Source organism: Pomacea canaliculata, linkage group LG4 (genome assembly GCF_003073045.1).
Source record: "Pomacea canaliculata isolate SZHN2017 linkage group LG4, ASM307304v1, whole genome shotgun sequence".
Classification (NCBI taxonomy): domain Eukaryota; kingdom Metazoa; phylum Mollusca; class Gastropoda; order Architaenioglossa; family Ampullariidae; genus Pomacea; species Pomacea canaliculata.
In genome coordinates, this window is record NC_037593.1 from 2,693,575 (window position 1) to 2,708,042 (window position 14,468).

The 14,468-nt window shown below is 36.3% G+C and overlaps 2 protein-coding genes and 1 long non-coding RNA gene across 8 annotated transcripts in view; 1 reads left to right on the forward strand and 2 right to left on the reverse strand.

The window, feature by feature from the left end:
• LOC112563366 (N-acetylglucosaminyl-phosphatidylinositol de-N-acetylase-like) lies at window positions 1-3,159 on the reverse strand. The gene is made up of 7 exons (XM_025237298.1): window positions 2,847-3,159; window positions 2,479-2,578; window positions 1,874-1,964; window positions 1,406-1,473; window positions 1,137-1,168; window positions 414-547; window positions 1-156 (listed from the first exon to the last, which is right to left on the reverse strand). The coding sequence occupies exons 1-7, from the start codon at window positions 3,127-3,129 to the stop codon at window positions 25-27; spliced, it is 840 nt and encodes a 279-aa protein (XP_025093083.1). The 5' UTR covers window positions 3,130-3,159; the 3' UTR covers window positions 1-24.
• On the forward strand, window positions 3,141-5,307 carry LOC112563373. The gene is made up of 2 exons (XR_003099015.1): window positions 3,141-3,382; window positions 4,694-5,307. It is a non-coding gene; the product is annotated as an uncharacterized LOC112563373 (long non-coding RNA).
• LOC112563356 (apoptosis-inducing factor 3-like) overlaps window positions 5,087-14,468 on the reverse strand; it is a 24,614-nt gene continuing 15,232 nt past the window's right edge. For 5 of the 6 annotated variants that reach the window (XM_025237279.1, XM_025237277.1, XM_025237280.1 and 2 more), the window contains 10 exons: window positions 14,152-14,243; window positions 13,725-13,855; window positions 12,799-12,914; window positions 9,679-9,814; window positions 9,420-9,496; window positions 7,871-7,988; window positions 7,502-7,600; window positions 7,181-7,256; window positions 6,536-6,640; window positions 5,087-6,181 (listed from right to left, as the gene is read on the reverse strand). In XM_025237279.1, coding sequence (XP_025093064.1) covers window positions 6,136-6,181; window positions 6,536-6,640; window positions 7,181-7,256; window positions 7,502-7,600; window positions 7,871-7,988; window positions 9,420-9,496; window positions 9,679-9,814; window positions 12,799-12,914; window positions 13,725-13,855; window positions 14,152-14,243 — 996 coding nt within the window. In that variant the 3' untranslated portion in view covers window positions 5,087-6,135. Of the gene's footprint in view, window positions 6,182-6,535; window positions 6,641-7,180; window positions 7,257-7,501; window positions 7,601-7,870; window positions 7,989-9,419; window positions 9,497-9,678; window positions 9,815-10,737; window positions 10,854-12,798; window positions 12,915-13,724; window positions 13,856-14,151; window positions 14,244-14,468 lie in introns of all 6 variants that reach the window. The other variant, XM_025237278.1, reaches the window with a different exon arrangement.

The window sequence follows — 14,468 nt, forward strand, 5'->3', positions numbered from 1 at the left end:
TAAAGGATCAACAATCTCTATATTTCAGTCTGTTTCTTCTAATTTGTCTTCTTTGAGATCCAACCTGGTGAAGGAATTGATTGTCATGTATCTAGAAAAGATGATGTATAGAAGCCGAAACCATTCCAGCTGAGTATAATGGGCCAACATGGCTTTCTGCAACAAGAAGAGTTTGCAAAAGATTTCTCAAAAGCAGAATATTCCTGCAAAATACACCATCACAGGTCACCAGTTTTGAGTCATTATGAGGCATGATGAGTTTATAGTTATAACCTTAGGACTTTACTTTCTCTAAGTTAAAGATTATAGATTTACATTATCTATAAGAGAAGAAAAAGATGCAGCTTCAGTTCAGACTCACATTACAGCAGATATAAGCAATTACATGAAAGCTTATCTTACATTTCACTTACCTCAATCTGTAATACTGCACCTGGTGCTGCGACAGCAATAACTGATTCACGCAAAAGTACCAGTGGGAGATCAAATATTGCTAGGTACTTGCGCAATATGTTAACACTTTGCAAAAAGTATACAGACTTCACTCCTGCAGGAACAAATAGGAACTACATGTAGTCATACCAACTGAAACCAAAATTTATTGTTTCTCGATACTGATGTTTTATATTAAACATATTACATCGAATGTGTGCCCCTTTTTTGAAATAAATTAATTATTATTGTTTCTTGTACTTGTGTAAAGGGGAGTAAGCCTTAAGCAACAGGTTCATAGATCAAAAAGTAATATTTCATATTTACCTCCCTTAATATAGAACTAAGGGGCCATGGTTATGAAGCGAGGGTAAGGCACTGTCCTGAACAACACGAGGAACAGTAGGACAAGTGGCTTGTTTCTGGTTATAAAGCAATATCCTAATGCAACATATGCTGTTTACCCCTGAAGCCATAGTTATAAAGCAAAAGCAAAAGAACCCTGGTGAAGTAAAAAAAAAAAGAAGTAAATTTTCTGGGCACTGCATTGTAACTACAAAAGCAAGCCTGAGTTCCACATGTTGCCCTGGGAAAATGACTAACTCTTGCTTCATAAATATTCCACCTGGTGGGAAACAGGAACGCTAAATAAGGAGTTTTCTTCAACACTGCAATTTACATCACACCTTATATACTTCACTCACCTCTTAGCTTTGTCCCATTTGTAAAAATTTCCCTGTAAAATGACAATGCTCCATATGAATCTTGGCCAAATTTATATATTTAAATAGATAACTCAAACTCTTATATATCTCTGTACTTTTTATTCTCTCACTCCTTGTCTGACAACTTTAAAAGTCTAGCCCATAACCTTGACCTTACCATATGCACATTCATGAAAACACTTAAGCATATCTTTTTTTTTTTAATGTTTCAAGTAAACAGCAGCTTATAAAAAGAAAATTCTATTTACCTTACAGCTTTATGAACAGCTATATGATTTTTGTGTCCACTGACTCCATATTCATCAAATGTGTACACCTGTAAGAGACATAAATCTAGAAACAGTTCTCTGTCTCTTTGCTGTTTTTGCGAAATGCATAAAAGACATCAACATAACAACAAGATGCTAAAGTGAAACAATCTCTACTTTTTATTCTGTTTTGTTCTTATCTGTTTCCTTTGAAGTCCAACCTGGTGAGTAGTTTCCCTTATTTTTTAATCCATTTTCAGCTCTTTACTCACAAAAAAATTGCAAACTACTGATGTTATAGGAAATTTGAATTAAAAAAATTCCAGAAAGCCTTAAGCATCTTGCAACAGCTGGGTCTTATCATAAAATATAAATGACAGTTTACAGTAACATCTTAGAATCAACCTCATTTGTAAAAAAAAGAAATAATAATAATAGGAAGGATATGGACAAAAAGGGTCCATGTACCTCTTCTGGTTTCAGACGACACACTACATCAATAATGTTCTTCTGGACTTGATCAGGCGGCCAGTCTGCTACAGGATCATCTGGTAGCTTGCTGTTTTAGCGATACCAAAACAAAGCATTATCTTTGCCTCCCACTAAAGTATACCTTTCATGTGTTGTCTCTCATTCCTAAGAATACTGAAGTGCATAGGCCATCATTCTTTCAATGAATTTCGTATTACACTGTACATAATAAATAAGATGTCCTAAATGTGTTTTCTGGCCTTGTCTTCTTTACCTTCCTTAACTCTTTGCAACTTGGTTGAACATGCATGATCAATAATCCACATTTTCTTGACTATTGAAAATTTGCCTCAAAACTTTTCAATGTAATAACAGAAAAAAAATTATACGACAATCACCAAACAATATTGTTATGGGCATACCTTTGTGGAGGAGCTGGCTGGTTAAATTTTCTACCGTCTTTACTACTGTCTACAAATCTGGCATACATTATGATTATGCATGGGATTATCATAGAATAAATAAATTTATAAATCACAAACATAATGTACAAAGAGGACAAAAAAGAGGCAAAGTGAGCAAATATAAAACTTTGCTCCTACCTGTCATTGACAACAGTAATTCTGTCCTTAGTAATGCCAAGTATTTTTCCACTTTTTATTATTTCTTTTTCTCGAGTCAGTCCATTCCCATAAAAATTCCCTGAAGAAGAAAATAAAAACAAAATTTAAGAGGAAAAAAATGGTGTAAATTTCTTTTATAAAAACGTCAAAAAGTTCCAAAAGGCGTAAAAAGTTATTCAAATTCATCCAATATCAAGCTACTGGAATTAATGTTTTATTGAAAGAAGTTCCTGTGCTATGCAGCCGTTGACTGCCTAGTAACAGTAACCGATAAAATTCACTGTGTAGTGAAGAATGAATTTAAAACTCAAGACTCATAGATGAGTTATGTTGATCTACATTCTCACCGTTTGTTAAACATAGTAAGTGAACTCTGTTTAAACTGTTTGATGACGAAGTTAATCTTGAGAGTGTTGGACCGAAAAACATGCATTCATCGTCAGGATGTGCAGTGATCAGCAGAACTGTTTTCTGATGCGTCGATAAAGAATTATTCCCATTGACTCTTAATATACCTATCGCTATAAATATATATAACGCTACTGTCAGACAGACGTAGGTTACAACTAATGTTTTTATGTAAGTGAAAACAAGGTTAGCGTCATTGGAGTCCTCCATGGCAGCGGCCATGTTTGTTACATGCTAGGAGAGTAGCCTCCCTTGAGCCAGCTTCGTTCCTTTCACGAACTCGTCCGTAGTTTCGTCGGTTTCTGCCTTTTGATTTGTTTTTCCACAATTTCCAAGATGTCTAAATTAATCGAGACAGTTTCGGGTCCTACTGCCTACATAATTTTTTTTTGCTTTCGCATACGAAAGTGATGTAGCGGATCAAAAATGGTTTGCCTTTGGACGTGTTGAAGCCAAGATTTACGTAAGATTCAAGGTTTGTGTGGACTAGCGACTCTCAAATTCTGTGTCCATGCAACCGCTACCTGTGTTTCAGGGTGAAAGGACGACATTAGACTCTACCTTCTTTAGTGTAGCACTACTGCTACCTTCTTTGTCATGTTTATATAGTGTTGGAGGCAATGCCTCACACAAAACAAGTACAAACCAAGGTTTAAAATCTGCTCGCACGACGAGACTTTTATTTTTCCTCAAATTAACACCAAATAAGATTGTAACTTTTTTTTTAATTAAATTTTTTATATTCAAAGGCTTAAGAAGAGACGATTGCCAGTTTGAAGCTGGCATGGAACTTTTTTAAAACTCAAAATATATCACCATGCCCAAATGAGAATTAAGTTTCTGATGGCTTTCAACTTAATTTAGCTTATATACACAAACCACGAACTATATACGTCCGTGCACAAACCAAGAGTTTGACAGTCTGTGCTCAATGACTATAAATACACTGGTGCTAACTAAATTTTGCAGTAATGCTCCTTTCATCTATGGGAAGGTTCTAGATTATGTTTGGTTTATGTATTTTCCTCCAGAGCATCTTCAGTGTTTATTTTACCCTTTTTTTTTTTAAACCAATGGCTCCAAGTGTACTATACAGAGCAAATTTTGAAAAACATCATTGAGCACCCTTAGAGAGACATGTTGTGGCACTTCCCTTTGATCTGGTGTACCAGCGTACAGAACTAGAATGCCATAGAAATGCATGTGAGAACCACTTTCATTGTCTAAGGTGTCCATGAGTGATGATAATAATGAATTTATTTTATGTAGCACATTACTCCACCATCACAGGCAGGCTCAAAGTGCTTCATAAAAAACAAAAACTATGCAGACATTAATAATGAACAGTGATCTAAAAAATCAATAAGATTATTCCAGTTTAGCCACTCATGTTAACACCATCAATACATGTGGACTGTACCCTTTGCATGAAATCTTAGGTAAGTGAATAAAGTTTTTGCTTTAAAAAGTAGTTGAAAGTACGATATTTTTTTTATAGAAGCTCTTTGGTGGAGTGGTTAAACTTTTGCAGACAGAAATATGGTTCCATAATGACAATTCCTGTTATGGCGAGATGGCACTGACATGGCAGTAAAAATAAAATGGTGTAGAAAAAAGTGGCACAGGCAGAAAATTAAATCTGGGAATATATGAATTTGCATTATTGATGCATAGATGAATATCGCACAAAAAAGCTTAACAGGAAAAAACGAAATACAATGGAGAGCTTATCCTCTCTAGCCAGTTTGGCGAAGGGATCTAACATTTATTTCAATATTGTTTCCAGAATTCACATGCAAGAGTGATGAATGAATAAGTGATCACAATATATCAAAAATGAGCCGTCAACTTAGCACCTTTAGGGGACATCAAGAGCACAGGAAGCGCAGGAGTGCACTGATGCAACACATCAATTACATAATTGAATAAGCTCAATTCAAATGAAGTAGTGGATCAAGTTTTAACGATGAAAGAGTTTGCAGGAGAAATCAAGGCAGGTGACACTGAGTACCTGTTGGTAAAAAAAGAAAGAGAAAACAATAGCTTTTTTTTTCCTCTGGGTCCACTGAGATTTTTTTAAATACAATTCCAAAATTGTCGTAAAGAAGCCATCAATTTTCAGTTGATCATCAGCAGGAAACAATCATTCCATGCAGGCACATGCGCACACAAAGATTCATTTTGCCAAGACTTTTTATTCAGCAAAGAAAAATTAACTTTCCACTTCTTCAACATTACCATGTGAAGCACAGTTTTGATCATTTAAATAAAAGCTATTGATAACACCCGATGCACTCATAATCAGTTTTTTTTCAAGATTTGGCTGAATATTCACCAAAATGAGTAAATATATTCACCTTTCACCATAAATATTTTTTTAATACCCAATATATCATACAAGATAAATGACAGGGCCTGCTTTGACACATTATTAAGAAACATGTAAATCTTCAAAGTATGACTATTGAAAGTGAGCTGGTGTGTGCCATTGTTAAATGAGCCTCAAGAAAATAATTTAAGAATAGATTATAATGCATACTTTAAGACAAGAGCAGCTAATAAGCCAATGTTCATAAAAATAACCACATAAATGTTTAACAGTCGGCAAAAGTCAAAAATCTATGCCCACTTTTATTTGAAATGAATGTCTACGTAGAGAAGGAACATACGTTATACATTATAAAATCCCCTAACAATCAAACATAAAAATGATCAAGGACTGGAAAGTCTTATCAGACTGTTTTGAAGAAAATTCCAGACTAGCTAAATATTTGCTTTAGATACTTTTAGTGTTTCACATTATTTTGTTGAGATTGACCTATATATTTAATAAATTTGTGGTCAGCAAGTAACCAAGTAAAATGATTTGTATTGATTCATTTTATATTAACATTTTATTATTATTAATCACCAAAAAAGGGACATGCCCACCAATTATCACATTTACATGAAGTCTCTCTTCAGCAGCACAAGTCTGTGTAACAACCTTTATACAACATCATGGAGAAAAGAATTCTATCATCATCCCATTTCGCTGACATCCTATTTTGTTGAGCAGAAACACAGTCATGTGGTAAAGAATAGTGAGCTCAGAAGCTTGTCATGCAAAATGATTGTGCAAATTTTTTTTTTTTTCCAATTAGGGGTGGCACATTCATTTGATCATGTCATCCCAACAGTTTGGTTCTTCAAACTTATTTCCTTTGATCATCTTTTCTTGACTCGGTTTCATAACTTCTGCTTTAGTCTTCCCACCCAGCTTTTTGGATCATTCCTAGAAGACAAAGAAAGTAACTGATAGAACACAGACACTAATCACGATAAAATAAATCACAACATGCACCATGCATTTTGTCTGCATACATGTGCTGTCTGAATGCAAACACCTGGAATAAAACACTTTTGAAGTAGTTAAACTATTAATAGAGATGAAAATCTGTACCTTAAAATTAAAGCTATTTCATGTTTTTATTAGGCTGAATACTGGAGGCAACAACAAGAGTTTTTTTTAATCATGTAAATACAGAAAAGGTATGCAAAATGACTCTTCTGAATTGACAGCTCATACTCAAAAATTATTTTTTAAACATGTTGCCTTGTCATTAAGCTTTTATTGATTTAAACTTACTGTATCTCAGACTTCAAAATGGTATCTCCTTTCTCCATGAGAGAGGCTGCCTGTGACACAATGGGATCAAAGGCAAGACTTGCGACAGCAACAACTTTATCTCCTCTGCAAATATAAACATGTACACAAACTCTCAAAATGATCTGCAACATTTTCAAGTGAAATTTCTTAACAAGTGTAACACAATACCACAAAGATATTTACTTTGCAAATGCTGAATAACAAAATATTACCAGGTTATTAGAAACTAAATAACTGATTAGTATTCAATTCTTATGATAACAGATGTATCTTTAAAAAAATACAACCCTATTTCTGATTCTATTGAGAAAATGACACAAATGTAGCAAAAAAGGTTAAAACTGTGTAATGTGATTACTATATTTATATATCTCTAAAACTGCTCATTGCATCAATAAGATGCCACAAATCTCATAACCATATCATGTTATTGATGTTATCATTCTTATATCCCAAAATGCATATACATTTGACATAGATTAAGTACAAATAAATTAACAAGGAATGCTGGGCAATTAAAACACCATGCAAGGAGAATGTGACAAATCTTTGTTAAAAAAAAAGGTGCCACATCCTGTTTGTGCCACTTTATTTGAGCAACATGAAAATCATTCCTGTTCTTACTTGGTGTAAAAGGCTGCAAACTGAGGAGCTGATAAGTCTCCATGTACCACGATATCATCATAGCCATGTCCATAACCTGCACACACACATCCAGGCAAACCCATGAAGACCAAAAACATCACACCATCCTTTGCTTGATGCTATCAAAGAGAAAGGAATACACTGAAACTCAATGAGGTGTAATTATTTTCAAAGATTAAAAATAATGAAAGCACAACTCTGCACAATAAGTACTACTAAGTATTTGATTATGAGCATCCAACTCTCGGAATTTTCATCGACTTCTCAATTTACTTAGAAAAGCTAAAAACAAACTAGTACCTGTATAGCGAACACTTTTGCCATACATTACAGTCCAGAAGAAAGGCACACTGTGGATTTCCACTTTCTTGTTAAGCATGTTCAAAGCGGCAATGCGACCTGCAACATTGTGAAAGCTGTTTTGAAGTCTTCTCCAATCTGTGTCACTCCCAGAAGTGGGTGTGTAGGAGGTGTGTTTGTGTATTGTCCTCTCACTTGTTCACACACATGCACTTTCTCACGCATGCACACCAACAACCCTACACTCTTGCTCTCTCTTCCACAAACAAATTCCCACCTCCCCTCACACAGACACACAAACATCCCTACACTCTTGCTCTCTCTCCTACACAAGTACATTCCCACCACCCCTCACACACACATACACACCATGCTGATGAGCCATCTGCCAGTGCTGGACATTTGACTGCTGATTGCTGTTTAAAAACAAGGGAAACTCCACAATATCTCCAGCAGCAAACACCCCAGATTGGTTGGTCTTCATGTACTGCAAATCCAGTTATATGACATCCATCAACTTGTGCTTTCAAGAAGATACCAATTGTTAAATCTGCTTTATAAAGTTTTGCACATAACTGGTAAGCAATAAAAATCTTGAACTAATTGGATTTTGATAGTGAGAAACAGCATGAATGAGCCATGCCCTATTCTCTAACCTAACAAGCCACTTATTAATGAAAAACAAATACTCATGTACATTACCTTCAAATGTGTATAGCTATATAAAACAAAGAGTAATACCTAATAGATAATCATTTAACATTCTCATGCTTATAATCACACCTTGCATAGAACTTTGTTTATTGGAAGCTAAAGTTTGTTTCCTGTAGCAGGAATGCCTGTTGTCAGAATAGTGCAACTCTGGCAGTACTCTGGATGGCCTTACAAACAATTCAGCAAGAGACACAAGACCCTAGACGGAAAGCACTCAAAATTCAGCACAAACATCATTGGCTGCATCTAATTAGCTGGAAGCTGAAAGGTCCTTCCTCTAACCATCTATAACTTCACTTGCCACCAGGATATGAGTCCTCTCCCCAGATATTGGCATACTGCAAGGTGATAAGCCCTTAACAGAGATTAGCTTGCCACATGTGAAGGAGGGGGGGGGGGGGAAAATTGGTGTTTTACGCCGTGTCAGCAGCTAAGGCTATATTACGGCAAGCAGCCAGCCCTGTAAACAGATGCCACGTGCAGAGAAAGATCAGCGTGCCCGAGACGAGAAATGAACTCAGGGCAGCCAACCTTCACTGTATTGGTGACAGGCGCTAACAGTGCTAACCGTTGCGCCACCGGACCGCTTTGAGTGGGGGGGGGGGGAAGCTGGTGTTTTAAGCAGAGCCAGTAACTAAGGCTATATCACAGATGCCACATAAAGAACAGGATGCCCGAGACCAGAGCTGAACCCAGCCAGCCTTCATTGTATTGGTGGCAGACATGTTAAAGAACAGAGAACCAACAACTTTGTATAAAATAAGATTGCCATACTCATAGTATACCAGGAACCTCTACTTTCAACGGTCAGGAGACATAAGATGGTCTTCTTTGGCCAAGTGACCCAGTGACCGAGTGACACCTTGTCAAAGGCTGTCCTTCAAGGCACCTTGGTGGCCAGAAAAAAAATGGCTTACGAATATCCTGTACTGAACCTGCTATCACCCACAATAGGCAAGAATGGCGGGCCCTGTCAGCTGCCTCGTCTATCCATGTGATCCTCCAAAGACAGGTGCCAGCCAAGGGATGACTAACTGGCAGGCACTAACCATTGCACCACCGGACCGCCCACACAATGTGAAGGGGATGCCAAGAGCCAGCATGGGGCCCAGGGCAGAGGACCTCTACAGGCCCCTTGTAATTGTGATCATAAAGATAGAGGTACACAATGCTGCATCTAAATACATCTTTAATCAGAACTTACTTTATCAACAGTAACAAACCCCCTATCTGTCATCTTAATGCTGGAGTCTTTCAGAAAATCGGTAGCAGGTACGACACCTGAAAAACAAAAGGTAAATATCATACAAACTCTCTATAATTAATAAGTAATCTGTACAAGACATTTAGTGTAAATTTGAAACAGTAGTTCGATGATTCTTATAGACTTCATGCACTCAGTATTTTATCTTTGCCTGGCTCACAAAATCACACAGTCACTTTGGACCACACTGACTACTTACCTATACCCAGGACGCATAAATCCGCTGCCAGTGTGGTATCATCACTCAAAACTGCATGAGTCACATGGCCATCCTCTCCTCTAAACTCCTTGATGCCACGCTCAAAGTAGAACTTGACTCCCTTATCCTCATGCATCTTGAAATAACATTACATTTCTAGCTGAGTAGCTCATGTAACAGTTCTTATTTGACTAGCATGACAGATGTGACTTATGATCCTCGTAAGTTGTGAGCACATATTTCACTTTAATGCTATTTATTATGACAGAGTCTATCAACAGTATTTCATTAAAAACGCAGGATAACCCATCAAAATCATAACACAGTGTCACTTACAGTAGTGCTGAAGTAGTGGGGAAAATGCATTTATAAACACTAAAAACATCCAAAAAAGATGAACATTTTTCTACAAAAATCAACATTACATAAACAGTTTTGCTAAACAAGTGATTCTAGCGGGGTAGGAAATGTTTTGTCATGTGATAAAATAATTATGCATGCACCTGATTTTAAAAAATCCAGCAATATAGAAAATGAATGAAAACTGAAAAAGCATCTTCATAAAATATGCCTTCAGGAATAAACTATATAGGGATAAGGTGGGAGGATGATTGATGAGGGGAGAGGGCTTAAAAATTAAGTATGCATATTTAATGATAGCATTTTCTTTCCCTAGCTATTGGGGAAAGAAGTAATCTGGAAGATTATAATTTAAATTTCCTGACAAGACATATTACATATACATCACTTTTTACAAAGACAAAAACAATGATTTGGATGTAAGAACAATGCACTGTGTCATTTAATCCTAAAATTATAAAAGTGTTCTACAGATTTGTTCCTGGTTCCAGTTTGTGTGCTTAATATAACACGGGACAATTAGACAACTACCAATGTTAGGGATGCAAATGCCCTTTTTTGCACTCGTAAATATTAATTCGATCACTCTACCTTACAGGCCATTCAAGGAGACACACTTGCTTTCTATAATCAGAGACTGAAAAGGATTGAAATAAAAATGAAACTAGCAAAAACAAAATGTTCTGCTGTTATTGCTACCTGCTTAAAAATGAAGCCTATCTGTTCACCAAAAATGTGCTGAAGCGGCAATCTGCTAGTGCCAACCACGGACACACTGCTTGCTTTGTCATGCACAAAAGCTGCCACCTCCAGACCTGGTGAAACATTAATCTTCTGCATAAACCTTTCTGAGGGGGTAAACCACAGTAGATATTATTTTCTCACAGAAACACTGTTCACAGTAACTGCTAGAAATTAACACAATTCATGATTTTTGTTTGATGCTCTCATTAAAGATTCCCAGGCTTCTTAGCCATATTTATATATATATAAAACAATATGATAGGCAGGATGGGTTTTTACACAAGCATCCACACACACACACACATATACATACACATGCATATGCAACAACTCAGGGTTCATATTGCTCTATAGAAAGAGAGAGGGAAATTGCTTGGTTAAAGAATAAAGGTCTGGGGATAAGAAGATCATGGGTTTCACTGTCAATACCTGGTAGACAGTGAATATAAGGGGAAACATCCTGAACTATCCACCGAGATAATATGTACATATATTGCAAAACTTCAGTAGGGAAAGGAATTTACTGTAGTAAGTCTTAAAATGAAAAAGTGAATATACATTCAACAAATATTTAAAGCCTCACCACAATACATGTACACCTTTAGTGATTCATCAAAATTAAAAATGTTCCTATTCTGATTAATCATTTAAATGGAGATTGCTGCTTCAGGTACGTCCCAACCAAGACTACCATTATTTGCATTCTTTATTATTATGACTTAAATTCTTGGGGATGTTTAGAGTGGGAAGTACAAGTGAAATGCTCATGCTGTTTCTTTGCGCCAGACATTAATCTACCACACATCAAAAAATACATGAAAAAAAAACAAACATCTTAAAAATAAACAAGTCATAAAAAAACAGTCAGATTTTTTACAACAGATGTATCATGTTAATGTGCATGCGTGCATGTACAAACTGAATATTGAAGGTCAGTTACCCGAAACAACAAAGCATTAACAAGGAATAACTCAAGGTTAGTCAACTATGTTAAAGACATGCAGTAAGCATCACAGAAAGCGGAACAACCTACTTTACCATTAGTGGCTTGTCCACAAAAAGCACCAGGTAGCCTGGTGCTCTGCCATGAAATGAATTATTTAAAGAACTAGTAAATCTTTTAATGCTGGTATGCAGCAGGCACTCTTCAACTATATTGCCAAGAAAACCAATACTGGTGACGTCAAGTGTAACACCCTATGTTAGGTAATGTTAATTTTCAGCAACGAATTTACAAAAGGCATAGATTATCATGTAAAGATAAAGATCTATTCCCTTCAAAAGTTTTGAATGTGTTAATGCAGTGAAGGAAAAAAAAAACCTAGTGAAATATGGATGTGCGAATACAAAAAAACTATTAATAATTTGAGGTTCTGTCGTCTATTGGATTTTTTTTTTTGCAGGGGGAGTGGGGTACACATCTGGATAGAAAACACATGTGGGGGGAGGGGGGTATGTGTTTAAGTTGGGGAGTAAAAGATGAAAGTATCATACATTAAATCAAATGGTCTGCAGAAATATTTTCACCACCAAGACATTTCATCTTTTATTGTAAAAAAAGCAAGTGTGTCTCCATGCTCAATAACAACTAAGCTCCCTGGTAAAAAGTTAATATTTTAGTATTAGATAATGAAACATCTACTATATTATTTACTTTGTGGGAATTAACAGGTCTCATGCTCTTAAGCATCTAATTCACAAATAGCTCCTGGAATCAGCATGCAATGCAAATTTTCATGCACTGTTAGGGGAGGAAATAAAACTAGGTGTGAGAATAACAGTTGTCTTGATTCTGTTTTGATGAACATGACTATCTCACAGCAGAAAATGTACAAAATCTGATTCTCAATAACCACATTTTGTTATAAGGATGAAATAAATTTCCACTGCCTATAACTTTATTTCAGAAAAAGTTCTGATTATAAATGTTATGAGAAAGTTTACACATTGCACAAATGGTTCACCACCACTCAATGTCACCTATTAAAACTCCCTATAGTCTCCATATTGGTGTACCTTTTGCAACACGGAGCCAACTTGCTGGCCCAGGGCCAGCTGGAAAGGAACTTTAATCAGGTCCACAACGGACACACTTTTTGCTTTTTCAGCCAAACAAGAAGTCACCTCCATACCTGCACAACCATAGTGCATTGCAATAATGCAACATGCAGATGCTAATTTCAGTTCAGGAAAGTAAAAAGAAACAACCATATTCTTGCTGCCTAGTTGACTCTTGTAGTTTTCAATTAGTTCCTATCATAAGTACCAATGGATAAAAGCTAAGATAGTTCAACACAGAAAAATTAAGTATACCTAATGCACCCAGTACATCAGTACATCCTTGTTATCTGGAATGCATGTGAAAACACTATCCTGCAAGAAGCTTCTGTCCCACATTTGCTATACACTTTTTTCTATATGGAAAATGTTTTATAACAATTTCTGTTTACTCAGCTGTGGTTTATACATCTAGTTTTGTCATTTTCAAAAGGAAAAATGTCAGAGAGGTGTACACTAGCTACACATAGCAAACAAAAGAACATTAAAAGAGAACAAAAGCAACTAAAAAACATCAAAAAAAGAACACCAGCAACTAAAAGAACATAACACCAAGAAGGCTGGAATGGAAAATATGGAGGATAGTGGCCAACATTTGGACAATGCACCTCCAGCACCAAAGGTGTGAAAAGGCAGAGAAACACTGAAAACAATGGCTGTTTACAACACCAAAGATGTGAATGGCCTATCCGTATACATACAAAGCACAAAGCGTTAATAAAAATTGAAGATAGGGTCTCTGGAAAAAATTCTACATGCTGTTCAAAAGCTGCTAACTGTAGATAACTGCATTAAAGAAAATGAACATTTCAAAACCAAATATTGCACAAAACAGTTGACCAGACGCAAAAAGCAGCAAGAACTATCTAAAATAGCAAACTTGCCTATAAATGATGAGCCAATGATGACAACATTTTTCCCTTCGCTATTAGCAGCAATGTAATTGGCATCCTCTGGAGTACGCAGAACACAAATATTTTTTAAGTCCTGGCCTGGTATAGTCATTGTCCTTGGTCTGCACGACATACGAATGAATGGACAAGTATATAAAAAGACAGAAAATGCACACATTCATCCAAGATGGGATGTACGTGTAAAGATTTACAGAAATATGTGAAAAAACAATTTATCAAAGAGGATGAAACATATATATGAGCATCCACACCTTTATATGTGTACATGCAGATACCAACACAGTTGCCATTATATCTACTTTTGAATGGACATACAGCAGTCACTATTTTTCAAATCAATCAATGCATACTTTTGTCCATAATTTTCAAAAACATTTCCACAAAGCAAATACATCACCTTCCTCCTGTGGCCAATAGAAGAGCATTGTAGGAAATTGTAGAACCATCTGAAATGGTCACTTTTTTCTTTGCTGTATTGACACCAGTCACCTGTTAGACAAGACCGTTACACACAGAGATTATTTTCTTCCACAATGACCTCACTGAGATGTCTCTTCAGAAACAAGCATGCAAAGATGCAGAGAAACACCATCTTGTGGCCTTCTGTGTGGCAATAAAAAATCTTGGATTACATTGCTTTAGCACGCCTTAGGACAGACCTGGGCAAACGCCGGCCCGCGGGCCGGATCCGGCCCGCCTCCTGTCTCTGACCGG

Bases quoted from the DNA above. Each gene is read 5' to 3' on its own strand.
- LOC112563366 (XM_025237298.1), bottom strand. From the start codon at position 3,129: ATGGCCGCTGCCATGGAGGACTCCAATGACGCTAACCTTGTTTTCACT. The intron at 1,965-2,478 runs GTAGGAGCAAAG...TCGCTAAAACAG, and splicing joins ATTACTGTTGTCAATGACAG to CAAGCTACCAGATGATCCTG. The intron at 548-1,136 runs GTGAGTGAAGTA...TTGTTCCTGCAG, and splicing joins AAATGGGACAAAGCTAAGAG to GAGTGAAGTCTGTATACTTT.